This window comes from Apodemus sylvaticus, chromosome 1 (genome assembly GCF_947179515.1).
Source record: "Apodemus sylvaticus chromosome 1, mApoSyl1.1, whole genome shotgun sequence".
Taxonomy (NCBI): Eukaryota; Metazoa; Chordata; class Mammalia; order Rodentia; family Muridae; genus Apodemus; species Apodemus sylvaticus.
This window is the reverse complement of record NC_067472.1, coordinates 189,241,917-189,267,925: the sequence shown is the minus strand read 5'-3', so window position 1 is coordinate 189,267,925 and position 26,009 is coordinate 189,241,917. Positions and strand designations below refer to the sequence as shown.

Here is a 26,009-nt window from a genome sequence, read left to right as displayed (position 1 = left end):
AACAGAGAGCAGTGGATGGGGAAGACTGGGGCCACCGTGGGGTCTGGGGGAGGGAAGCGCAAAGCGAGAGATGAAGGCCGGAGGTGGAGAGGGTCAGGCAAAGGATGGGAAGAAGACTGGGTGAGAACTAGTGTCTCATCAGAGGCAGATGCCCGGCTCAGGGGAACGGACGGCGGAGAACAGAGAAGTTGGGCAGAGTCGACAGGCCCAGGAGACATTTCCAGCAGACAGACTGGAGGTGCGATGGGACCGGGTCTATGGTGAGGCTTAGTGCAAGAGGAGAGGAGAGAGAAAGAGGGAAAAAATCAACACACAAGTCAGAAGCCGGTGTGGGTCTGGGCCCCAGAGCTTGGAGGAAGAACAGTCCAGGAGCCGGGGAAGTGAGCCAGTCACAGGAGCCAGTCAGCCCACAGGACCCGGAAAGCTGGGACTGAGGGCAGGTGTGAGGCGTGTGCCCAGAAGTAAGGGTGAGAAAAGGAGAAGAGGTCGTGGAGGATGAGAGGTTTAGGGAGAGGGCACAAAGCCGCGAGGAATAGGTTCCTCGCCATCACGGGGAGCAGGGACTGTGCCCCCCCCCCCCCCCGCCAGCGCCAGCCACCAGCCGGGCAGGGAGCCTGGCCTTCCAGGACCCGGGACCCAGCCCAATCCCCGCCCTGCAGACACTTACGGATCCTGGTGGGACGGAGGGCTGGGCTCCCTCGAGGCCCGAGGAACGACAACCAGGAGGTGCTCCGACGCTGGGTGCTGGTGAGGCTGGGGCCGGGGGAGAGGGCAGTCCACTGGGCCCCCTCCCCCGCCGCCGGCGGTGGCCCCCAACTAATCCAAAACGGTGTCTCCCCAGCAGCGGGGAGGAAGGACAGGTGGAAAAGCAAAGGGCGGGCCAGGAGGGGAGGAAGGGGAAAGGAGAAAATGGAGGAGAGAAGGGGAGAGAGGAGAGGGGGAAGGAGCAAACGGAGGGGAAGGAGGGAGGAAAGGAGGAGAGGAAGGTGAAAACGGAAGGGAGGGGGGCACAGGCAAAGCCGGGGGAGGGGGAAGCCGGCCCGGGAAAGGGCCCCCGCCCCCTCCCCTAGCCCGGCCGGCCTGTGGGGGGCACTGGGGGTGAGGACTGGGTGGAGAAAAGAAAGCCGGCCATCGGGGGAAGTGGGGGAGGGGAGGGCCTGCTGGGGGGGAGGGGGCCGCCCCCGTCCCCCCCTCCCCCCGAGCCTTGGCCCTGCCCTGGATGAGGCTAGGGCCGGGAGTCCTCAAGCCCTCAGTCCCCACGGGAAAAGCATGCTTGGGGGCCGGGAGAGGCCGGTCTGTGGAGGGGCTGGCGGGGACGGGGTAACAGGCAGCCCTGGAGAGACCAAGAAGGGGGGCAGACGCGGTGGGAGGACGAGGTGGGAGGGGAGGATGGAGAGAAGCAGGTGGATCGGGAAGGTGGAGGAGGGTGGGGTGTCCCGGGGCCGGCCCCGCTCTCGGTGGGAGGGCCTGGCCGCGGACTCTGGTCCCCAGTGAGCGGCAGCCAGCGGCTCGGTGTCCCCAGCCGGGCCTGCCTCCTCGCTGCCGGCCGCTACTACTGCTGCCGCCACCGCTCCTTCTCCCCTCCTAGGCCGCCGCCGCCCGCCCGCCCTCCCGCCCGCGCTGAGTCCTGGAGCGCGGGGGGGGGGGGGGTTGGGGTGGTGATGGTGGTGGTGGTGGTGGTGGTGGTGGTGGTGGTGGTGGAGGAGGAGGAGGAGGAGGAGGAGGAGGAGGAGAGAGATGAAGGGAGGGAGTCAGGGAGGAGGGCGGGCAGGAGGGAGGGAGTCAGGGAGCAGGGAGGGAGGGGAGCAGAGGAGGGGGAGATCGTATTGGTTGGGGCTGGGGGGGCCCTGCGAGGAGAATGCTGATGAGAAGAGCGAGCTGCATTGGATGAAGGGCCCACCCCCGGGGCCACCCCCTCCAACCACACCATGCCACCGCCCTGCCCAGGCAGCCCAGGGTTCTGGAGCCCATGGAGCTGAGAGACATTGGTGGGGAGAACGGAGGGAAGGGCTTAGACGTTGGGAGAGAGGACTACCAAGATGGAGAAAAACGCAGAGAGACAGACAGACAGACAGCCATCAAGACCCTAGAGAGGTGGGCCAAGGCCCAGGAACTCCACAAGGCCAAGGACGGGGAAAGCCACGCATAAAAAAAGCAAGCCACCTAAGGACAAGAGAACAGTATATGGGACACAGAGGTGTCTGAAGACAGGAGAGGCCAGAGACAGAGGGGAGGGTACAGAAAGACTCCTCAGACTCCTCAGAAGGGGGAGCCAGACACAGAAGGGGCCACCAGGAAGCACAGTCAGGGCCCAGAGAGCACAGAGAGGTCTCCTGACCAAGACAGCCCCATAGGGACAGGAGACCCGCAGAGACACACACAAAAGGCCCACTGAGGCAGGCACAGCAAGCTGGTGGATATAGAACTGGAGAGCCCCTGGACACAGGGTGAAGATGTTGAGGGAGGAGGGTGGGGATTCTCCACTGAGCACAGAGAACTCCTGGGGACCCGCGTCGATGAGTGGGAAGCCAGAAGAGACCCTCATCTTCTAGTCACCTGAGCAGTGAGGCAGTGGGAGGGCGTGACAAGATGACGGAGCTGAGAGAAGCCCTCTCGCTTAAGGAATACTGCCTTCTCCCTGAGGGAGCCCAGAAGGGCAGGGGGATGGGACAGAGAATCGACACAGATCTTCAAGTGGGGGTGGGTGGTGCAGGGCTGGGTGTTGGGGGGGTTGAAATTTGGGGGGAAGGAACATGACAGTTGGCGCTGAAGGCGAGCCCATGACTCACCACCACCCCCATGCTCGTGATGGGGAGGAGACACTGACACTCTCACGTGCAGCCCCCAGCACATGTGACCACATGCCTCGCACACACAGTTGGCACGTGGCAACTCAGAGTATAGCAGGTCTGGCTTTGTGGGACAGCATGTGACATCACACATCTGATCCTACAGGACCACCAATCTTGTCCATGCCTCTTCATCCTTCTAGAGCTAACATGCAGTCTCCTTAACACCCACACTCAGCTCAAGCCCCGCCTGAGGCCAGTACTTCATGCCTGCCTCTGTATCTTTGCTGATCCAGGGATGGCATCATCCACCCCCTCTGAATATAATCTGTCCCAAAAGGCCCAGTCCGGTGCCACCACCGCACAATGTCTGACCTGAACAGGTCAGCTCTGCAAGGAAAGGACCCAGCCAGCCCGAATCAAGCTGGGATGCCCAGGCAGGTTTAGAGAGGAACCTGGGAAGCTAAGCTGGGACCTCAAGAGAGAAAAGGAGGCCTCAGCAGGAACAACGTGCTACCTGCTACCTGTGAGCCCAGAGCCTGGCAAAAGCTCAGTAGGTTTGCACTTTGGCTCCTCCACAGGTGACCTCACCCCAAGGGCAAACCCAGACTACACTAGCAAGCAGCTAGACCCAAACCTTAGAGCTTACTACCTCCCACCGACTGCCCTTCCCCTTCCCCCATGCTTTGCTCTTCTTGAAGTTAACCATTCACCCTAGGACCCCAAACAATCCGCCCACCACCAGGGAACTGAGTATAGGCCTAGGGAATCATCTCTGGGGTGGAATGGTGGCTTTCTTTTCTCCCTGTGGGAACTTGGACACATGACTTCTCTGGGCCTGTTCCTTAGCACCTCATGGTAACTGTTTGTCTCTAAGAGGATTGGTAGGATTAAACAATGCACAGAAAGCACTGGGCAGAACTCCTAAGTCATATAACACACTTAGATGTCAGCTACCACTAGGTACCTTGGGATACTAAAAGTAAGTCCTCCAGCCAGGTGTGTAGTGATGCACACCTTTAATCACAGCAGGCAGACAGAATCAGGGGATCTCTTGAGGCCAGTCTGGACTATACAGACTTTCAGGGCAGCCAGGGTTACATGGAGACGCTGTCTCAAAAATTAATCTCGTCAGGCGGTGGTGGCACATGCCTTTAATCCCAGCACTTGGGAGGCAGAGGCAGGTGGATTTCTGAGTTCGAGGCCAGCCTGGTCTACAGAGTGAGTTCCGGGACAGCCAGGGCTACACAGAGAAACCCTGTCTCAAAACAAAAACAAAACAAAAACACAAAAAAACAAAAAAAATTAATCTCTAAATAGCAGTATTTACTTAGTGTCTCGCAACCCTGGGACAAAGACTACCATCCCTTTTCAGAGATGAACTGAGACAGAGTGGAGTTGTTTGCCCAAAGTCACAGCTAGGAAGTGCCAGAGCCAGCATACAGGCTAAGCAGCCTAGTTAGAACATGTCGGCGTACTTGAGTTTAGTGAGAAGTTAGGGCACACAGACAGTGGCAACTGGAGACTCAGACCTACCTGTGGTTCTGTGTTCAAACCCCTTGTAGTTTTTTTGAGCTTCAGTCGGGGAAATTAGGGAGAGTTTGACCAGATGCACATCTGATAACTCCCTTAACCTTGGCTTCAAAAAGTAGCTTCCAGAAAACTTTGCTGTATTTGTGTGGAGTCCAAATACAGATACTGGACATTTTCAGCCACTTCAGCCACCATATTATATCCAGGGGTGTGTATATGTGTGTGCTCACGTATGCACACATCACGGTATGCAGAGTCAGAAGACAACTTACAAGAGTCAGTTCTCTTCTACCTTGTGGATCCCAGGGACAAAACTTAGTATCAGGGTTTGCAAGTGCCTTCACAAGTTGAACGTCTCACTGGCTTTCCATTTTACTGCTTTTTTTGTTTTTTGTTTGTTTGTTTTGTTTTTTTGAGACAGGGTTTCTCTGTGTAGCCCTGGCTGTCCTGGAGCTCACTCAGTAGACCAGGCTGGCCTTGAACTCAGAAATCCACCTGCCTCTGCCTCCCAAGTGCTGGGATTAAAGGCGTGTGACACTACCGCCACCCTGCCAGGGTTAATGTTTGTTTTTTGAAGAAGGGAGAATGTAACCCTGGCTGGCCTTGAACGCACCACATAGTCCACACTGGCCTTTAACTCTGGGAAAGGCCAGCCTCCACAGTATTGCTGAGACATGCTCTCTCAGTGAGCCCTGAGCTCGCCAATTCAGCGAGGTTGACTAGGCAGGAAGCCCCAGGGACCTGCGGTTCTCCACTACCCGAGTACTATAACAGAAGCACCATCAACCTATGGAGCCAAACTCAGGTCCTCATGGGTTGCAGTCTAAGCCCTGCTGAAAACATGTCTAACGGTGCTAGACAACTTGCTCCCAAAGCACAGACTCTCCATTTATTTTTACGTATATTTTTGGTTTTTTTCGAGACGGGGATTTCTCTGTGTAGCTCTGGTTGTCCTGGAACTCTCTCTGTAGACCAGGTTGGCCTCGAACTCAGAAATCCTCCTGCCTCTGCCTCCTAAGTGCTGGGATTAAAGGCGTGCGCCACCAACGCCCGGCTGTTTTATTTTACCTTTAATCCTCAAAACAGGAAAGACAGAGGTGGATCTCTGTGAGGCCAGCCTGTTCACATAGCGGGACTCTGTCTCAAACAAAACAAGGACTGCCTCGATTCTTCAATCCCCATAAACTTTCTTCTTCTGGACCACCCCACACTCTCAGTTTCTTCCAAAGGAGCGTTTCCTTCCATTTCTCACTTCCGGTCACGTACTTTAGGCTATCCTCTTCCTTTAAACTCCCTCTCCTAACATCTAGTTTCCATCCCACTCTTCCTCAGTTTCCCCTTTCATCCTCTTAATAGAAAAAAGGTCTTAAGCCTTATTTTGTCCCTTTCACTCTGTGTGACTGCTGCTGCTTGGTCTCCTCTGCCACTCAAGCAGAGTGGTGTTTCTTTCTTTTTTTTTTTTTTTTTTTTTTTTTTTTTTTTTTTTTTTTGCCCTGGCCCTCAGGGGCCTCCAGGGCTTTGCGAGTCTCTACACCGCACACTGCACAAATGCCCCACGACGGCGCTTGCCAGGCGCCCCCAAGATGGCGCCCACAGCTTCGTCCCGCCTCCCGACGTCATCGCGCCGCCGTGCGCTCAGAGCAGCACTTTTGAGCCATCAAAGGCGGAGTCCAAAAAGAGGTGGAAAAGGAAGAACCTCCAGGGAGACTTAAAGAGGCGGGTACTATCCAGCTGGAGGCCGACTATTGAGGGAATATTGCTAAAGGATTGGCTGGGCGCTGCGTGATCCCGCCCCTCCGCACTATTGGTCGAGGCTTCAGAAACTTGAGCATCGATTGGTCGGATGACAGGGGCAGACAGCCGATGATTGGGCGAATTGCGCCGTCTTCCAGGGGAAGGTGGGTGGAGCGTTGTTGAGGGCGGCCTGGGGTGAGAGCGAGGCTGCGGAGCAGGCGAGACGACGGGCGCTAGAGAGGACGCGGTGCTAGAGTGGCGGTGCAAAGGGACCTGCAGCCCGTGGCCCGGCCGGGGGCCGGCGAGACGGCTGAGGCGGGTGAGTTCCCGCGGGAGCGCAGAGGTCCGGCCCCACCCGGCGGCTTGCCGGCGTCATTCGGCCTGGCACGCCGAAGGCCTGAAGGACCAGGCCCCGGGTGCGGAGAGCAGAGCGGCCGTTGGCCGCCGGGCGCGCGGGCCGGGCTGGGGCCGTGCCGGGGCGGCGGGTGGGATAGGGGGACTGGAGTTGAGTGCGGGGCTGAGTGGGGAGGGGCAGGGCTCAGCTCGGGCTGCAGGCCGGGGGCCGACCTTGGCGGGAAGGGGAGGTCCCAGAGCTGCCTCGCCGGAGGGCTCTCTGGTTGCATGGGGTATCGGGGCCACGGGTGGGTGCGCTGGGATGGGATCGGAATCACAAGGGAACGGTTGGAGGACTCTTGGGTGCCCGGGTGGGGAGCTGACCCGAGAAGGGAGGTAATTAATGCAGGGAGGAAAATCGATTTCTGCCTGGAAAGAACTGAGGCAGAGAAGAGGTTTTTGAGGTATCGTTAGAGCGAAGGGAGAGATCAGGTGTGGGAAACGGAGTAATGCTGACATAGACGGCCGATAAACGCTTGGAGTAGGGGCTGGAATACCCTGGGACGTGTTGACAGCGGTCCTTATATTCTTAGGTTATATTTCCATAGCTTGAGCTAGAGGGGAGGGATTGGTTGGTTTGTTTTAGATACAGGTAAGTAGGCCAAAGGGAATATTTAGGCAATCTTGGGAGTAGTTGGAGAGACAGAGATGTGTGCTACAGAGAGTAGTCTAGGAATTTTGGGGATGTGTCATACTGATGCCTTTGGGGGTCTGGGTATCCCCATAGTTGTATGCTGGTGAGAAGGATTAAGTATGAAGAGGGCCTCTTTTTGCAGGGAGTGAGTACAGATAGGGCTTCTGGAGAAATTCAGTTTGTATGAAATTGGGATCTGAAAGTTCCTGGAGTGGGTTAGGAGGAATTCTGGGTCTTTTCTCCGGGAAAGGAGGTAGGTTGATACTCTGAAGGGGGTGCTTCTCAGCTGAGTTAATTAAGGTTGGCCTGGACCTTTATGTAAAAGGGGATAGTGTTGGTTGTGGAGAAGGCACAGAGGCATTCCTAGATGAGTTACAGTGGCCTTGCGAAAGGAGTTAGGTCAGTGTGAATAGACAGGGTGCTCAGCACACTTGGCCTTGGTGGAGAGGAAAGGTGATTGAAAACTCTAGGGGTTTGTCAGAAGGGTGGGAATCATCTGGCTAGGAAGGATTAGACTTTGGTGGAGAGGTACCCTCCAGGTAAAGGTTACTGATATGGTAGGCCTTTTCCCCCTTTGTTTGTTTGTTTGTTTTGAGATAGGGTTTCTCTGTGTAGCCCTACCTGTCCCGGAAGGCACTCTGTAGACCAGCCTGGCCTTGCATTCCTAGAGATCAGCCTGACTCTGCCATAGAGCACTGGGATTAAGAGCGTGAGCTGACCAGCTGAGAAGGTCTTGATATGCTTAGTTTGAACCAGTTTTAAGAGTCTGAGTATCAGGAAGTGGTTCAGGTGGGAAAGTATGGAGGTGGGCTCGGCCAGTGAGAGGACATTTGGTAGCTGGGTAACTTGCTGTGAGGAACCTGGGCACTGGTGGTCAGCAGAGGTTGGGTGGCAAGAGGTGGGCTCAGGCTACCAGTGCCACCAGTTGGCTTGGACACGAGTTTGAGTGTGAAAAGTTTGTGAGCCTGCGAGAAGGCAGAGTCTTATGTAGAAAGAAGCACAGCTTGGAGGAACAGGCCACAGGAGAGTGTTTGAGGATTCTGCAAGTAGCTTGGCAAAGCGCAATGGTAAGGAGTCAAAGGCAGCTCTGTGTTGGACGGACACAGGTTCGTGTTGATGGGAAACCTGGGAACCTGGGAACCGGTTTCGAGGTATGGGAAATGGAGAGGGTTGAATAGGTCACAGGATCTGGTGGGTAGAGTTCAGTGCAAGTTAAGAGCTGGGAGATTTGGGATAGAGTTCCTGGGAAGAGACCAGTGGAGAAATTCATGTTGGTTGTTCCTATGTTCAGGAAAGGAGGATAATTAGGGAGGGCATTGGAGTGTGAAAAATGTAATCAAGAAGTTGGAGGGAAAAAATATCTGAGTTATTAGAAGGTAGTGGTGATAAGGGGGTAGAGCTGCCAGGAGGACTGACTTGTCTCTGCCTTCCTTCGCAGCCCAGGGCCTTGCCGCTGCCATGACTGAGGAGAGTGAAGAGACTGTGCTGTATATTGAGCACCGCTATGTCTGCTCCGAGTGCAACCAGCTCTATGGCTCCCTGGAGGAGGTGCTCGTGCACCAGAACTCCCATGTGCCCCAGCAGCACTTCGAGCTGGTGGGCGTGGCTGACCCTGCAGTCACTGTGGCCACAGAGGCAGCCTCGGGCACTGGCCTGTATCAGACCCTCATACAGGAGAGCCAGTACCAGTGCCTCGAGTGTGGGCAACTGCTCCTGTCGCCCAGCCAGCTCCTGGAGCACCAGGAGCTGCACCTGAAGATGATGGCACCCCAGGAGGCAGTGCCGGCCGAGCCACCGCCCAAGGTGCCCCCCTTGAGCTCCAGCACCATCCACTACGAGTGTGTGGACTGTAAGGCTCTGTTCGCCAGCCAAGAGATGTGGCTGAGCCATCGCCAGACGCATCTCAGAGCCACGCCCAACAAGGCTCCTGCCCCTGTTGTCTTGGGGTCCCCAGTTGTCTTGGGCGCCCCTGTGGGCCAGACCCGAGTGGCTGTGGAACACTCATACCGGAAAGCAGAAGAGGGTGGGGAGGGGGCGGCCGTTCCATCCGTGGCTGCCACCACCGAGATGGTGACAGAAGTGGAGCTGCTCCTCTACAAGTGCTCTGAGTGCTCCCAGCTCTTCCAGATGCCAGCTGACTTCCTGGAGCACCAGGCCACCCACTTCCCTGCACCTGTCCCAGAGGCTGCGGAGCCTGCCACACAGCAGGAAACCCTGGTCCCCTCACCCAGTGAGGCGGCAGTGTCTCAGCCTGACTCCCTGCCAGCCTCTGATCACAGTTATGAGTTACGGAATGAGCTGCGAAACGGGGAGGTCATTGGGCGAGACCGCCGGGGGCGGAAGCCCCGGAGGAGCAGTGGAGAGTCAGGGGGGGCGGCCGCCCAGGAACTGTTTTGCTCTGCCTGTGACCAGCTCTTTCTGTCACCGCACCAGCTGCAGCAGCACCTTCGGAGTCACCGGGAGGGTGTGTTCAAGTGTCCCCTGTGCAGCCGTGTCTTCCCTAGCCCTTCCAGTCTGGACCAGCACCTTGGTGACCACAGCAGTGAGTCTCACTTCCTGTGTGTAGACTGTGGCCTGGCCTTTGGCACCGAAGCCCTCCTCCTGGCACACCGGCGAGCCCACACCCCAAATCCTCTGCATTCGTGTCCGTGTGGGAAGACCTTTGTTAACCTCACCAAGTTCCTTTACCACCGGCGTACCCACGGAGCAGGAGGTGTCCCCTTGCCCACAACGCCAGTTCCACCCGAGGAGCCTGCTATTAGCCTTCCTGAGCCAGCCCCTGCAGAGACTGGAGAGCTAGAGGCCCCGGAGCTCCCTGTGTCTGAGGAGAGTTCCGCTGAGCCTGCAGCGCCAGGCGCCTACCGCTGCCTCCTGTGTAGCCGAGAGTTCGGAAAGGCCCTGCAGCTGACCCGGCACCAGCGTTTTGTGCACCGGCTGGAGCGGCGCCATAAGTGCAGCATTTGTGGCAAGATGTTCAAGAAGAAGTCTCATGTGCGGAACCATCTGCGAACACACACCGGGGAGCGGCCCTTCCCCTGTCCTGACTGCTCGAAGCCTTTCAACTCACCAGCCAACCTGGCCCGCCACCGGCTCACACACACAGGGGAGCGGCCCTACCGCTGTGGGGACTGTGGCAAGGCTTTCACTCAGAGCTCCACTCTGAGGCAGCATCGCCTGGTGCATGCCCAGCATTTCCCCTACCGCTGCCAGGAGTGCGGGGTGCGCTTTCACCGCCCTTACCGCCTGCTCATGCACCGCTACCACCACACCGGCGAGTACCCCTACAAGTGTCGCGAGTGCCCCCGCTCCTTCTTGCTGCGCCGCCTGCTGGAAGTCCACCAGCTTGTGGTCCATGCTGGGCGCCAGCCCCACCGCTGCTCGTCCTGTGGGGCTGCTTTCCCCTCATCACTGCGACTTCGTGAGCATCGCTGTGCAGCTGCTGCTGCCCAGGCCCCACGGCGCTTTGAGTGTGGGACCTGTGGCAAGAAAGTGGGCTCTGCTGCCCGCCTGCAGGCGCATGAAGCTGCCCATGCTGCTGCAGGGCCTGGTGAGGTCTTAGCTAAGGAGGTCCCGGCTCCCCGGGCCGCAAGGGCCACTCGCACACCTGTCACTCCCTCCCCAACAGCCCTTGGCGGCACAACCTCAGCTGCCCCCGCAGCCCCTGCCCGGCAGCGGCGGGGTCTGGAATGCAGTGAGTGCAAGAAGCTCTTCAGCACAGAGACCTCACTGCAGGTCCATCGGCGCATCCACACAGGCGAGCGGCCATACCCGTGTCCAGACTGTGGCAAGGCCTTCCGCCAGAGCACCCATCTGAAGGACCACAGGCGCCTGCACACAGGTGAGCGGCCGTTTGCTTGTGAAGTGTGTGGCAAGGCCTTCGCCATCTCCATGCGCCTGGCAGAACACCGGCGCATCCACACGGGCGAGCGGCCCTACTCCTGCCCTGACTGCGGCAAGAGCTACCGCTCCTTCTCCAACCTCTGGAAGCACCGCAAGACTCACCAGCAGCAGCACCAGGCGGCAGTGCGGCAGCAGCTGGCCGAGGCGGAGGCTGCGGTGGGCCTGGCTGTGATGGAAACTGCAGTGGAGGCTCTGCCCCTTGTGGAGGCCATCGAGATTTACCCTCTAGCTGAGGCTGACGGGGTCCAGATCAGTGGCTAACCAGCCCCCATTTTTCTCTTCAGCATTATCAAGCCCTGATGCTGAAGGCCCTCCAACAGCCCCTTTGAACCTGTGTACATATTGAACCCCTCTTTCCTCTCCACCACCATATGAGTTCTGTAACTAATTATTATTATTTTTTTTTTTGGAGGGGGTTGCTCTGGAGTCCCTGATCCGTAAAGGACCCCTCTTCCCACCTTCCACCTGTTCGGTGGTCTCCAAATGGAGCAGTCAATAAAGACTGAGTTGGACATTGATGCTCTTTGTCAGTCCTAGCTATGTAAGGTAGATTTGGAGGATCATGAGGCCAGGCAATAGATCTGACTTCTGGCTGCATTCCTAGCACCCCAAATAAAACTTGACAGGTACAGTTTGTTGGATTAAAGAGAAGGCAGCCTGAGTCTGGGGCATGATGGATCTTTGAAACCAGCCTCTTGGGGCAGATGAAGGCAGTGAGTTTTGCCTTTAGAGGTCCCCAAAGCCCGAGGAAAATCTTGAACCACTTTGTGGCTTTGGGACTGGGGTGGGGCATGCAAACACAGAGAAGCATGGGTGCTTCTCAGCCTGGCCCCCATCTCCAGCCTGAATGGGTCACATCTGCAAAGCCATCTGTATTTCTCAAACTAGATTCCTGAGAACAGACTTGCGTCAGGCATGATGGGGAACAGTGGCAGAGGGGAGCTCCTGGGGGCTCTACCTAGTAGCTGGGTTTGAAGTTCTGAATACTGGGGGCTAGCATAGGAAGTGCCTTGTCATGTGTTCCCCCCGCCCCCGGCCCACAATACCAAGCTGTATCTCAGCCAGTGATGTTTATTGTAAGAAGAAAGTGGTGGGTTGGCTGGTCAGTGTTTGGAGGTTGTCTAGTATATTCTGAGTATTTCCCCCATCCCCTCGCCACACACACACCTTAAGGAATACATATTTGCTTGGGTCTCTCACATATTGAGCAAGCTCACAACCACAAAGCCGTGTCCCAGTCTCTTTAATTTTGAGGTCAGCTTTGCTGATTGCCCAGGCCTTCGACTCCTATCCTGAGCGGGCTTCAAGGTTGGCGGCCCTCTTGCCTCAGCCGCTTGAGTAGTTAGGATGCCAGGCCTGTGCCCTTGGCTGATTTTGAGTAACATTGCAGCTTAACCCTACAGAGGAGGCCTCGGGCATGTGACTTGGTGATGGTCAGTTCAGCCCGAGGCAGAGCTTGAGTTGAAATCTGGCTTCATTTGATTTACGCATCCATATTCCATGCTGCCTGCTCCGTTGTCTTTTCCCAACAACAACAACAAAAATGGAAGCGGCCTGATGAGCGTGTGTATTTGCCTTGCCTCTGAAACACCTCCTGCCCCAGTATTCCAGTGCCTGGGATTCTACTGGAAAGAATTCCTTTACATAGAAGGACACAGCTTGAAAGATAAAAAGGACTTGGGGTCAGAGAAGCCCTTAGACTGAGCGTGCCTATTATCCTGGGGCTAGATATGCTGCTCAGATGAGAAGAGAGATGAGGCTACAGAGACAGGAAGGTCCCTGACCCAGCCTCCTCTTCCTTATTTACGTCCTTAATTTTCAAAAATAAACGCCTGTTACAACCTGGCAATAGGGTCTTGCCACACAAAGCTTATAACCGTAGTTGGCTTCCCTAAAACTCATGGTGGAACTGACTCCCCAAATTCCTTTGACCTCCACCTGTGCACTGTGCCCCGTGGCCTGCACGCACCTGCAGTCACACAGTGGTGAGTGTTAAAGGGAAAGTACCTACTGGCCGCCCCTAACAGGTCCTTATGATCCTCACATGAAACCGATTTCCCACTTAGGATTTCTCAGTCATGGGCACCATCTTCAGTATCCGCTTGCCCTGCAGGAAAGACAGAAGGCACAAAACAAAGTGCTAGGCCCTCCCCAGGAGGAAAGGGCACTCGGGAACCAGCCTCCCCTTTGGAAGATCTGTCCTGCTGTATAGGCCGTCTGAAATACGTATTAGGACAGTAAGGTCCTTTATCCTTGCAAAACCAGATGAAAAGCGACTGAAAAGGGACGGGAATGGAGAAAACATGAGGATGTTGATTGCCACAATATTAAGGTGTTTTCAGCAGAGATTAACCCCCTGACAGTGGGATGATTAGCCTTCATTGGAGCCTTAAAAGTCTGGGCAGCAGCGGGGCACGCCCTTAAACTCAGCACTCCTGAGGCAGAGGCAGGCGGATCTCGAGTTTGAGGCTAACCTGGTCTACAGAGCAAGCTCCAGGACAACCAGGGCTACACAAACCTTGTCTTGGAGAAATAAATCAAAATAATAAAATAATAATAATAACCTGACCAGCAAGGTGTCGCAGAGGATCCATGCTGAGTGGCTTTCAATTGCCCCCTGGGCACACACACATGGCATACACATACACACACCTAAAAAATAGTAATACACATCATCATTGGTCATGACCCCACTAAAACTTTGGTGGCCTTTTGAGCCAAAGTCCCTAAAGAAAGATAACACCTATCTACCGGACAGACGAGTTCCCAAACTCAGTGAAGGTTAGATACTTCTCCCTGAGATAAGCACCCAGCCAGCACATCCTAGGGGAAATCCAGAAACCTGCATTGTGCAAGCAACTCCTACAGAAATGGCCTCGGGCCCTTTTAAGGAAGGCTTCCCTTACCTAATACTTTCCCTTTGTGAGAAAGGATTGTTCTAGTGTGTGGCCCTGGCTGCCTCTGCGCTGGGACTGCCGGCCTGCTTTATTCAGAAGTTGCAGAAGCGGAGTAAGCAAGGGACTAGAACACTGCCCCACTGGTGGCTTGTAACACTTGACAAAGAAAGCCAGCTAAGTAGACAGGACCTGTTGAGAAGAGCCTGGGTGTCATTGTGCTCCAGGTAGACATTGCATAGCGGCGGCTTCAAAACCAGACTGCTCTCAGGTGTGTTGTCATGGTCTATGACAGTCGATGGTTCTGACTGCAGCCCCTGGAAAGTTGATGAAGATCTTCCTCCTCGACTTTTACCAGACTTAAAGGTTTTTGTTTTTGTTTTTCCTTCAATGATTCCGAGGATGAAACCCAGGGCCTAAGCTCATCCACAGTTTCCTTTTGATCCCCTTTCAATCTTGCCCAAACCATGCACCGCACACTTTTTCAAAGTGTCAAGGCCCTCTCCCACTACTATCTCCCATCTTCAGCCTTCCTTTTCTATTGCATCACTTGGGTCCCAGCACCTGTGTGCCAGACAGGATGCAGCAAGGACGAAGGAAGCCCAGTGGCTCTGTTTTGGTTTTTTGGTTTTTTTTTTTTTTTTTTGGCTTTTTGGGGGGCGGGGGGATTTGGTTTTGTTGAGACAGGGTTTCTCTGTGTAGCCCTGGCTGTCCTGGAACTCACTCTGTAGACCAGACTGGCCTCGAACTCAGAAATCTACCTGCCTCTGCCTCCCAAGTGCTGGGATTACAGGCGTGCGCCACCACCGCCCCGCTCTCGTGTGTTCTTGTTGCATATGCATGTGAGCTTGAGGGCAGCCTTCCCTACTGTCCTCAGAAACTCCTCCTTCAAGACAGGATCTCTCATTGTCCTGACCTAAAGTTCACCCATGATGCTATACTAGCTGGCCATCCTGCCCCGAGGCATCCACCTCTCCACCTTCCTAGGCCAGAGCACTAGGATTCCAAGGGCACCAGCATGCCAGGCATTTTCACACGAATTCTGGGGTCTCTAACTTCTTGCAATTCAGTGCAAACACAAGCACTTGGTTGCCTGAACATCCAGCCCATTGTCAGCTCTTATTCTAAAGGTCTTTTTAGTTCCCTTTGGGGAGCACCTAGGATAGGCCATGGGCAGTATTGGCTGGTTTTCTGGCTTCTTGGTTGTTATTGAAGGCTGTATGCCACAGGGTTAACTGTCCCAAGCATTAGGTATCTATCCATCCATCCATCCATCTATGCATGTATGTATGCATGCATGTATGTATGTATGCATGTATGTATGTATGTGTTCATATATGTATATAGTGAGCTGGGTTGGCTGCCCTGGAACTCTATGTAGGAGAGGCTGGTCTCTGACTCAGACTACCATTTGCTTCTTCCTGAATGCTCGGAATTTTCTGGTTTTTTGGAGACAGGGTTTCTTTGTGTAGCCCTGGCTGTCCTGGAACTCACTCTAGACCAGGCTGACCTCGAACTGAGAAATCCAGACTGCTGAGACTAAAGGTGACCATCACTGTGTCCATCTGTCTGAGTCACTTAACCATTCCAGTCAGTTTTACAACCCATGAGGTAGGCGTTGTCCTGTCCTATCAATGAGAACAGCTTGAAGCCCATGTCTATTGTAAAATGGCAGAACTGAATTTTGGACACAGGAATTTGAATTATTCCTAAATTCCCCCAAGTTCTCTGAATGTAAATTAAAAAAAAAAATCAGGCCTTCTAAGTACTGTGTGGTTAGGAGTGTATTGTTTTTCTTTTTTCTTGTTTTTTTGGATTTGTTTTTTTTTTCCCCCCCCCCCCCCCCCCCAGACACGGTTTCTCTGTGTAGCCCTGGCTGTCCTCCTGCATTCCAGCAGAGGGCACCAGATCCCTTTATAGATGGTCGTGGGCCACCTGGTGGTTGTGGGTAGAGGAATTGAACTTGGGACTGGAGAGGAGCAGCTGTGTCTTTAACCATCTCCCCAGCTCCATCCGTGAAGACATTCTTAAGCCCATGTTGGTCTTGTACTTACCATGTAGCTCAAAACTAGCTAGGTGCTCAAGGCAGTCCTCCTGCAAATCCTGGGCTCACAGGGCCATGCAACCATCCTTGATCCTGTGTGTTAACAGAACCATCTTCCTGTCCCTGTCCCATCTTAACTTCCCAGGACACATGAGGCCAAGGGACACCAGACATCATTTCTCTCTGTACAGTTTTTAGTTTTTTATTTTTTTGATGTTTGTGGTTCAGATGAATGACACAAGTTACAAAAACGGGGCCTTAAAAGAAGCACATTGTACAATGAACAAGCAGATTGAGGTTAAAAACACGGAAACACTAACCCGCTACCACAAGAAGAGACAGGGAAGGGATCTGGGAGGGGAGGGGAGCCGAGGGGCTGCAACACAGGGGTCTGACAACCAAAAGGGGCTACCTCGATGGGCCTGGAGGAGAGGCAGGTCACTCCAGGGCCCCCACCCTGGCCACTACTTACCATGGCTCCCGACTCCTGTCTCCACTTGGGCATTCCTAGGTGGAAGACAGCCACACCTAAAGGGTGGAGCCAGCCAGATACTAGGTAGAGTGTTCACTGCCCTTGGCCTTGGCCTTGGGAGGTTTTGGTGGCTGTGGCTGGCTATTACTAGAAGCCAGGGTGGCTGATCAGACCAGCAGACCCCCAAAGATGCCTGCCCCCTCCCCTGCCCAGCTACGATCCAAAGGACCTCTGTTCAAGAGAAGCCACTGTCACCCTGCAATTACATAAATAAATAAATATTAAGCCCCTAGCCTTGGAGGGCAGGTTGGGGGAAGGGTAGCAGGGCTAGAGGGGTGGGGCAGAGGAATGGGGGCTCACAGACAAAGTAAGTAGTTGTCTCCATTCCAGCAACACTTATCTGGATTTTTTTCCTTTTGCTCCTTTTGTTTTTTAGGAAGGAGCTAACACCAAGGACAAATACTTAAAAATATACATTATTTTTTCTTTTTTTTTTTCTTTTTCGCCTTTGTCATCATCGTCTTGCTTTGGAGACTGCTGAGGTCAAAGTTTAAACCGCACAAAAGAACCGCGGTTTGAAGTTTTTTGTGGGTTTTTTGTTTCTGTTTTCTTTTTTTGTTGTTTTTTTTCTTTTTTTTTTTGTTTTTGTTTTAGTTTTTATTCTATCTTTTTTTTTCACTTTTTTCCCCAACGTATAAAAAGGTAGCGGAGTTGTCTGTGGTTTTTTTTTTTTATTATTTTTTATTTATTTTTTTAATGGTTAAATCTTTGGTTTGTTTCTTTTTTTCTCTTGGAGGCCTTTATCTCTCGCACTTGCCTTTCCCACTCAGAGACCGGTGGAGGCCCGCGTGTCTCAATCGTGCTCATCTGTCTTACAGTCCTTCCCCTGGGTGAGGGAGAGAGAGGCACCCTGGGACCGGGCTGGAGGAGAAGAACTAAGCCAGGTCAACAGGTCATGCCCCTGACTTGACTAGTCCCTGGCTGGCGCGCCCCAGGGGAAGGGGCTTGGAGACCCCATACCTCACCCTCCCCTAAACACACACCCAACCCGTTTCTCCTGCTTCTAGTCCCTACCCTGACCTCCAGAAGGGAGCAGAGAGGTGGTTTAGTTACTGGCATTATTTATTTATTTATTTTTGGCACAAAAGGCCCACCAAAGGGCAGGCCAGCCTCTCTCTGTCTCTCCCTTAAGCAGGGGTCAAGGCTGGCAGAAGAGAAATGGAAAGCTCTTCTTCTCCCCCTCATCCACACTCACCTCCCTCTCTAGCCCAGGCCCCTGGTCCACCACCTGACATCCAAGCCGGGGCAGAACCTGGCCTGCGGTCTAAACTCCCCACTCCACATAAACCTCCATAGCCTTCCAACTCTCGCTCACACACAGACACACGGACACAGGCTCTGTACAGACCACAAAATAAAAACGATGAGATAGTTTTGTTTCCTGGAGTCGGAGACTGGGGTGACTGGAGTGGAAGGGGCAGGTGGGGGTGGGAGAGACTGGCAGTCCTCCACCACCTAAGCAAACCTGGCTCCCTCCAGCCCCCAGCCCCTTGCCCTGGCCGGCCCCCAGCCAACGATATTTGGTTTCTTTCTTTTTTTTTTTTTTAACATTAAAGTTCTATGAGGTATTTGGTGCCTTATCTCGAGTCCTCGGGGAAGAGGGGCCCGGGGTGGGGGGAGACCTGGGGCTCACCTGCCCCTCCCTCCCACCCTCCCACCCCCTTCCCGATATTTGGTTTCACAGCTGTAGTTAAAGCTTGGGATTTGGTTATTTTTTTCCCCCTCCCAGGAATTTTTTTTTCTTGTTTTTCATTTCCCAGTGTGGGGGTTGGACGGGGAGGGTCCCCACCAGCCCCAGCTGCATGGGGGTCCCCTCCACCAATGTCAGGGCGTCTGCCCCATCCCTGTCCCTGCTTCCTCCTCTTTGCCCCACTCCTCCACACCAGGGTGGGGACTTGAACAGGAAAAAGCAAGATTAATTGGGTGGCGGTAAGTCCCGGATTTTCTTTTCTTAACTTTTTTTTCTTTTTTCTTTTTTTTTGTTTTTTTGGGGTTTTTTTTTTGGGTTTTTTTTTTGTTTTTTGTTTTTTGTTTTTTGGTCTAGAATCATAGTTTATGTCCGAGTCATCTCCACCATGCCTTCCACGCTGCCTGTCTTCTCAGAGGGTTGTTTGTCGTTTGTTTTTCTGGTTGTAGCGCCTTCGTTCTGCACTGTTCAAATGTCTTCCCATCAGGTTAGGAGCCCTTGGGCCCCTCTGCACCCTTGGGTTGGGTCCAGGCCCCCTCGCTAGCCGCTTCCCAGGAAATCAAAATGGACAACTTCAGAGGTAGGGTGAGGGCGAGGGCAGGGGTCGGTTCAGGGCTGCTTACATTCCAGCGAGGATGGGTGTGCGAGGCACCCCTTTGGTGCCTGGGCCGGAGGGGCAGCCACTCCATCAAGGGCTGGGCAAGGCACCCAAGGCCCTACATTGGCCTAGAGTTAGTTTTTTGCTGCCTCTGTAACCCAGCCCGACAATTTTGTTCTGGGTGAGAGAAGGGAGACCAGAAGAAAAGAGAACGCTGAGGCCTGAGGGCTCTGGGTGCCTCTCCTTGGAGTGTCCACGGTGGAAGGGGAGGCCCAGGGCGTCGCCCAGTTTTCCTCCCCTTCCTTTGCCCCTGCCCAGCCAGGGGCAGGGGCCACTCTGATTTCAATGGCTCGCGTCCTTCACAGCAACACTTTGGTTTGAAGAGAGATACAGAAAGGAGGTCAAGAGTTAGAACAAAGAAGGGAGGGAGAGAGAGAGAGAGAGAGAGAGAGGGAGAGGGAGAGAGAGAGAGGGAGGGAGGGAGAGAGAGGGAGAGAGAGAGGGAGGGAGGGAGACAGAGAGACGGAGAGGGAGAGAGAGATAGAGAACAGAAACAAATACAAACTCAGGGAATCAAACCACCCAACAGTTGGTTTTCCTTCGTCCATTCTTTTTTGCTTCTCCTTTTTCTTTTAAAGCTTTTTCAGTTGATTGGCAGGGAGGGAGCTTGGGCTCTTCACCCATGTCCCTGACACCCTCTCTCAGCCACACCCACCCGCTTCCATCCACCCTGGCTGAGGGACAGGCCCTGCCCCAGCCACACCCCCTCCGGCTTTCCAAAGACAACGACGTCCATGAGGTATTTGTGAAGAGAAAGAAGCGTCCATCATTCCATCCGCATAGACAACCAAAGGCCTGGATCGCTCTGGTTCCACCTGCGGTTCATTCTTGTCTTGAAGAGTCCTCATCTTCTTTCCCATATATATATATATATAATCTATATATATATATCTATAAATTCTTTTTTCTAGTTTTAATTTATTGTTTGGTTTCTGTTTTTGTTTTTTGTTGGATTTTGTGTGTTTTTTGTTTGTTTGTTTTGGTTTTTTTTTTTTTTTTGGTTCAAAACTTTGTTGGCCTCCATGGTAGGAGGGCATGGTGACTCCTGGTAGCATCTCCTCTGTCCACTGTAGAGATATGTCCAGAGCTAGGCAAATACAAGGTCCAGCCAAGACTCGTGGAGGTCTCGTGGGAGTGGTAGCCACTTGCATGGGGAACCACAGGTCATGGTGATGTCACCACCATGCGGTCCCTGATGGAGATGCTATCCGGAGGAGCCCACCACTGGGGTGTGTGCATGTGTACATTGGAGGGTGGGGAGGGAAGGGAGAGGTATCTGCCCCCCCAGTGACATAAGGGGCATAGGGTGGGCGGACTGAGGCGAGTTCATCTTTTTGGTTTCTGGTTAATGTCAGAGAACGTGAAGATCCCACAGATAGGCACTGGAATATGATTTTTTTTTTCAGGGAAACTGACAGACAGGATGGGAAGAAAGACAGCTTGGGTGCCCTCGCCGTGTCCCCCGTTGCTCGAACTGACCACCTCCCCACAGACTGGGGAGGAGGCAGACTCCAGAGGCAGAAAGGTGACAGGGGGGGGGCGCTGAGGAGGGGCTTTTGAGAGCTGGAACTTGGCAAAAAAATGGCCTAGCTCACCCTTCAAAGGGAGAAAGGAAGGGGCAGAGGACAAAAAGGCCCGTTCCCAGGCCTTCCTCTGAACTCTCCCCAGGCTGGGGGTGACGGGACGGGGGGGGGGGGGTAAAGTGAGACCCCCTGTCCTGTTGGGGAGATCTGGGGGAGGCTGGGGAAAAGGGAACACATAGAAGGGCACACATTCTGTTGGGCGCAACGCTAAAAACTCTGTACATCCTTTGGATGAAGCTACTGAGTATTTGGTGTAAGGTTGTTCCGGTCCTTTCTTTTACCTTCTGGAAAAGACCATTTGGTAGGTGGCTCTGGGCCCTGGGCCTGCTGCTCCAGGCAGTACCTGTCTCCGCTGGCCTAGAGCTGGCCTGGGCCAAAAAGCTGGCACATTCTCTGGTTCCTTCTCTGCCCACCCCGTGGGGTAAGGTTAGGAGGTGGCCCCACAGCCAGGGCTCCGCGCGCGCGGCAGGAGGTCCGGCCTGCTGGAGGCTGCTCCACCCCTGGCTGAAGGTTCTTATTTGGTGTCATAGCAGTGAGCACTCCAAGATCTGGCTCAAGACTGGTTTTTTGGTTTGTTTGGTTTGGGGATGGGGGTGTTCGGTTAGTTTGGAGGTGTTGTTTGTTTGTTTGTTTGTTTGTTTCTCATGTCTGGTTCCTTTCGGGCAGCTGGTTTCTGTTGTGAATCTTTTTGGTTTTCTTTTTCGTTGGTTGAGTTCTTTGTTGTTTTTGTTGTTGGCTTGTTTTGTTTTGTTTTGTTTTTCGTTTTTTCATTTTGGTTGGATTTTTGGTCTTTTCCTCCTTCGTCACTCCTGCTCCAAGGATTCCCCCACCAGCCTCCTCACCCTCTCTCGGGCAGGGGACCAAGGTCAGGGGACTCAGAGGAGGAGGAGGAGGGGAGGAACGGTCGGCTCTCACTCAGCCTTGGACCCCGCCTCGGGTCCCCCCGGGCCTCCAGAGGTCTGTGCTGCCACCTCACTGCAAGTGGAGGATGATGAGGACGAAGATGAGGAGAGGCCAGGAGACTTGCTTGAGATGGAGGCTGCCACGGCTGCGGCCGCTGCGGAGACCAGGCCCACGCCTGGAGGGGCACTGAGCAGGGGCAGCCCGGTGTGGTTCAAGAAGAGAGGCGAGGTTACTAGGCTGGGGCTCCCTGGGGCCGCGCCGGCTGCCCCCAGCACCAGGTTCCCGCTGCCATCAAGGCTGGTAAGGGGCAGGGTTCCACCAGAGGCCAGGGCTGGTGAGGAGAAAGAGAGGCTGAGCTGGAGGTAGATCAGGCCAAGGAGGCCTTGGCCTTTGTGGACCCTGCCTGAGCATCCCGTCTCCCCGTCTGTCCCACCGACTCCCACGAAGCAGCGCCCCTCACACCTTCCCGGAAGACAGATGGGGGATGAAGAGGCGAGCAATGCAGCGAGCGGGGGCAGGGGGGCGTAGCTGGGGCAGCAATGGGGGGTGGTGGGTGGGGCTCGAGGCCCAGGAGATGGCAGGACTGGTGGCAATGGGGTGACACGAAGCAGCACGCACCTTGGATAGTGGCCAAAGGGTTGTTGCTCATGAGGGCTGGACTCAGCCCAGAGCTCAACCCCACCATTGTGCTTCTGCAAGAGCAAAGCAGAGGCGTTAGCGGGGGGAGGGGCGGAGGAACCTTGGCAGAACTGAGGTGCATCTCCCCACCCCGAAAGCAGCGGAGACCTCCCACTCACAGCCGGCACACTTACCCCGTGCTGGGGTTCAGGCCCGACAAGCCGATAGCCGAGTGGCTGCCTTGAGGGCTCGGGTTTGTGCTGTTGGTGGTGGCCGGGGGTGGGGGAGTGACAGAGGGGATGGAATTGAGGGGGGGCGCAGCTCCGCCCCCACCCCCACCCCCTCCTGCTGTCCGGCTGGGATGGAGCGTCCCCACAGCTGAAGATAAGGTAGTAACTGCCAGAGAGGGAGAGAGAAAAAGCAGGGTCTTCAGCCTCCTCTGGTCCCTTATCATGGAAGTCGGGGGTTATCTCTAGTGCATACCCGGGGTCTCCTCCCTCAGAGGGGAGGAGCACTATCCCAACCCCCTCCCCAGAATCCGTTTGTCTCTATCTCATGGTAGGAGTCAAAATAAACACTGGCATTGGCTTTCTGCGGCTTTCTGCAAGCAGTGCCCCAAACCATTTTGATGTGGACATGAAACGGCTGGTCCAGGAGACCCTGTCCTGTGGCTCCCTCCAGGAGCTGGAGATGGGTCCAGGCTACATCTGTGCTGCTGGACAGTCAAGAGTGGGCAGCTTGAGAGGGGTCACTGAGGGTCAAATCAGCCAGACCAAATCCCAGTTCTGGCCGTGTCCTGAACACACCAGCTTCTCTGACCTTCCTTCAGTCCCCTCAAAAATGGGACTAATTTCATGAACTGAGAATGAAGATTACGCCAGTCCACATGCTGTGTAAAGGACCTGGTCCAGTGGGGGCCGGCTCCTTCTCCTAATTTACAATCCTCCATTTATTATTTCTTAACCTGAAGGGAGCGATATAGTGTTTGCTTTCTGTTATTATTTTTTTAAACAGGCTGAAGAGACGACTCAGCAGTCAAGAGTACTGGCTGCTCTTCCAGAGGACTTGGGTTTTTTGGATCTCAGCACCCACGTGGCAGCTCATAACTGTCAACAGCTCCAGTCCCTGGGGACCCGATGCCCTCTTGTGTTGGTGGCTACTGGGCACTGCACGCTCACAGTCCAAACCAACCAACCAACCCCAGCTCACAAGTAGAAACAAACAAAACCGAGTTTAAAGAAATACTGAGGAGGCTGGAGATGGACCCCAGAGCTCTGTGCACTAAGCAAGCTCCGGCACAGGGCCAACACCCGACAACACCCGACAACACCCCACAGCGGCCAGGGACAATGAGTGCTGCCTTCCAGGGAACTGTGGGGCTGACTAGAGGCTGCTCTGGCAGACAAAAAAAGAGAAACCAAAAAAACCAAAAACCGAGGGACTGCCCTCTGCTCTTTCTGCCCCCCACCCTCGCACCACCCGGGAGACTCGAGGTTCCCAGCTGCTCAGAGCCACCGCTGAACCCCAGGCTGTAGCCATGCAGTGTGTGTTGTCCCGGTCCCCCTCCCAGCCTGCCTCTAACCTGTTGTGCTCAGACTGCTAGAAGCTTGGGACAATGGTAAGGTCCCTGCGCCCCCTTGGGGTGTGACCTGGGGAGAGAAGAAAGAAGGGTAAGACACCACTGTCACAAGGCAGCCTCCCACGGTGTGTCCTGTGCACCTCACTCCCACTGCCTCACTCAAGGGTGGGGAGACAGGGCCACAGGCACCCCTCCTCCCCCAGTGGTCCTGCACTACAAGCAAGAAGCTGAGGGAGTTCCCCCGCGGCTCCCCTGACACTCTCCTGTCCGGCTAGGGTCCCCGCAGAGCTGGTGACAGCACCTGGACAACTGCTCTGTGTATTTCTGCTATTGGCTCTCTTAGAAGGAACTCTCTTTTAAGAAAGTTAGACAAGCCTGGATCACATAGTCCAGCCTGGGCTACATGTCATGAAATCTTGTCTTCAAAAACCAAATAAAATAAAATAAAAATAAAAAAAAATAAGTGAAGTTAGGGCACTCGGGAAGGAGAGGCAGGAGGAACGGGAGTTCAAAGCCTCCCCTTACAGAAGATAAATGCTGGCAAGCCCTGAGACAGGCTCACTCTGCCTAGAAACCGTAAAGACTGACAGCGTCTCTCCATAGCTCAGAACCCCATGACTTAGATTCTTGGTAAAAATGTGGGGTATCCGCTCAGCGATGAGAGCACATGCCCTTAGTCCCAGCACTCAGGAGGCTGAGGCAGGAGGACCACAAATTGGAACTGGACTGCCTAGTGTGTTCCAGGCAACCTTGACTCAAGAGGAGGAGGAGGAAGAAGAGGAGAAGGAGGCAAAGGCAGGCAGATCTGTGTCTGAGGCTAGCCTGGTCTACAGAGTGAGTTCCAGGACAGCCAGGGCTACACAGAGAAATCCTGTCTCGAAAAAAAAAGAAAAAAGAAAAAAAGAAAAGAAAAGAAAAGAAAAGAAAAGAAAGAAAGAAAGAAAGAAAGAAAGAAAGAAAGAAAGAAAGAAAGAAAGAGACAGACAGATACAGAATAGTTCCAGGACAGTCAAGGCTACACAAAGAAGCCCTGTCTTGAAAACCCAAACCGGGGCTGCAGAGACGGCTCAGTGGTTAAGAGCACTGACTGCTCTTCTGAAGGTCTTAAGTTCAAATCCCAGCAACCACATGGTGGCTCACAACCATCCGTGATGAGATCTGACGCCCTCTTCTGGTGTCTGAAGACAGCGACAATGGACTTATCTGTAATAAATAAATCTTTGAGCCGGAGTGAGCAAGGTTAAGCCTTGTGATCAGGGCAGACCAGAGCGAGCAGAGGTCCTAAAATCCAATCCCAGCAACCACATGGTGGCTCACAACCATCTGTACAGCTACAGTGCACTCATATACATAAATGAATAAATCTTAAGAATAATAATAAGCTGGGCGTGGCAGCGCACACCTGTAATCCCAGCACTTGGGAGGCAGAGGCAGGCAGATTTCTGAGTTCGAGGCCAGCCTGGTCTACAGAGTGAGTTCCAGGACAGCCAGGGCTACACTGAGAAACCCTGTCTCGAAAAAAACAAATCCAAAAAACCAAATAAATAAATAAATAAATAAATAATAATAATAAAAAGAAAACCCAAAGCAAACAACCAACAACATAAAACCCACCAGCAGCACCAAAACCCACGCTGTGTCTGCCAACCTCTGCTCCCACGCCCGTTCCCGCCGCTCCAGCCATACACTGCATTGCACTGGGATTCAGTGCATCTTAGCATCTAAGCCTGGTGCACGCTGGACCTGGCAGAATATGACCCTCCCAGGTAGCCCTCCTCCTCCATGTGGCTGGCTAACTCTCAAAACACTCCCTCCTTCCTTCCAGTTCTGGAGCTGAAGGGCTTCTCTTTAGAGACCACAGCTCCGTTCACAAACAGGGAAGAGAAGGAAGGATAATCCAGATGTCTCTGAGCTGACTCGTGTGGGGTCATGGTGCTGCAGGTACCTCACAGGTCTAATGATAGCCCTTCCTGCCTCTGCGGGTGGGAGCCTGTGTGGTCCTGCCCGAACCATACTGCGTCCCCCTTTATGCTAATGTGCCTGTCTAACTATGTCAGTGTGTCTATCCGTGGGAGCTTGTACCCACCACATCAGACAACAGTCTGGGGCCTGGAGATGGTTTGGTGGAAGAAGTCACTCCTTGACAACCTGTCCCTGGAACCTACGTGGTACCCCCAAAGTTGTCTTTTTGTTTTGTTTTGTTTTTCAAGACAGGGTTTCTCTGTGTAGCTCTGGCTGTCCTGGGACTCACTCTGTAGACCAGGCTGGCCTCGAACTCAGAAATCCTCCTGCCTCTGCCTCTGCCTCTGCCTCTGCCTCTGCCTCTGCCTCTGCCTCTGCCTCTGCCTCTGCCTCCCAAGTGCTGGGATTACAGGCGTGCGCCACCACACCCGGCTCCAAATTTTTTTGACCTCCACTCAGGTTGAGTGGCATGTTTTCCTGGTAACTGTGTCCCTTTGTAACTGCTCTGTATGTGACATTCTCTCTCCCAGAACCTCCGGGGACAACTCTGCTGTCTCTATTCTAGG

The 26,009-nt window shown here is 54.1% G+C and overlaps 3 protein-coding genes across 6 annotated transcripts in view; 1 reads left to right on the top strand and 2 right to left on the bottom strand.

The window, feature by feature from the left end:
* The window catches only part of Grik5 (glutamate ionotropic receptor kainate type subunit 5), a 64,361-nt gene extending 62,764 nt beyond the window's left edge, over window positions 1-1,597 (bottom strand). For 2 of the 3 annotated variants that reach the window (XM_052168957.1, XM_052168979.1), the window contains exon 1: window positions 668-1,210. The gene's annotated coding sequence lies outside the window, so the exon portion shown is untranslated. Of the gene's footprint in view, window positions 1-667 lie in introns of all 3 variants that reach the window. The other variant, XM_052168967.1, reaches the window with a different exon arrangement.
* Window positions 1,598-5,862: 4,265 nt separating this feature from the next.
* Znf574 (zinc finger protein 574) lies at window positions 5,863-11,501 on the top strand. 2 transcript variants are annotated; one of them, XM_052168994.1, is made up of 2 exons: window positions 5,863-6,375; window positions 8,522-11,501. In XM_052168994.1, exon 2 carries the CDS (start codon window positions 8,542-8,544, stop codon window positions 11,242-11,244), a length of 2,703 nt encoding a protein of 900 aa, XP_052024954.1. In that variant the 5' UTR covers window positions 5,863-6,375; window positions 8,522-8,541; the 3' UTR covers window positions 11,245-11,501. The 2 variants fall into 2 exon arrangements, with proteins under 2 accessions (XP_052024954.1, XP_052024963.1); XM_052169003.1 differs by lacking the exon at window positions 5,863-6,375 and adding an exon at window positions 6,409-6,472.
* Window positions 11,502-16,094: 4,593 nt separating this feature from the next.
* Pou2f2 (POU class 2 homeobox 2) overlaps window positions 16,095-26,009 on the bottom strand; it is a 46,152-nt gene continuing 36,237 nt past the window's right edge. Inside the window, 4 exon segments of the mRNA XM_052169073.1 lie at window positions 16,095-21,615; window positions 21,903-21,976; window positions 22,097-22,298; window positions 23,485-23,551. Of these exon segments, the coding sequence (XP_052025033.1) occupies window positions 21,293-21,615; window positions 21,903-21,976; window positions 22,097-22,298; window positions 23,485-23,551 (666 nt within the window). The 3' untranslated portion in view covers window positions 16,095-21,292.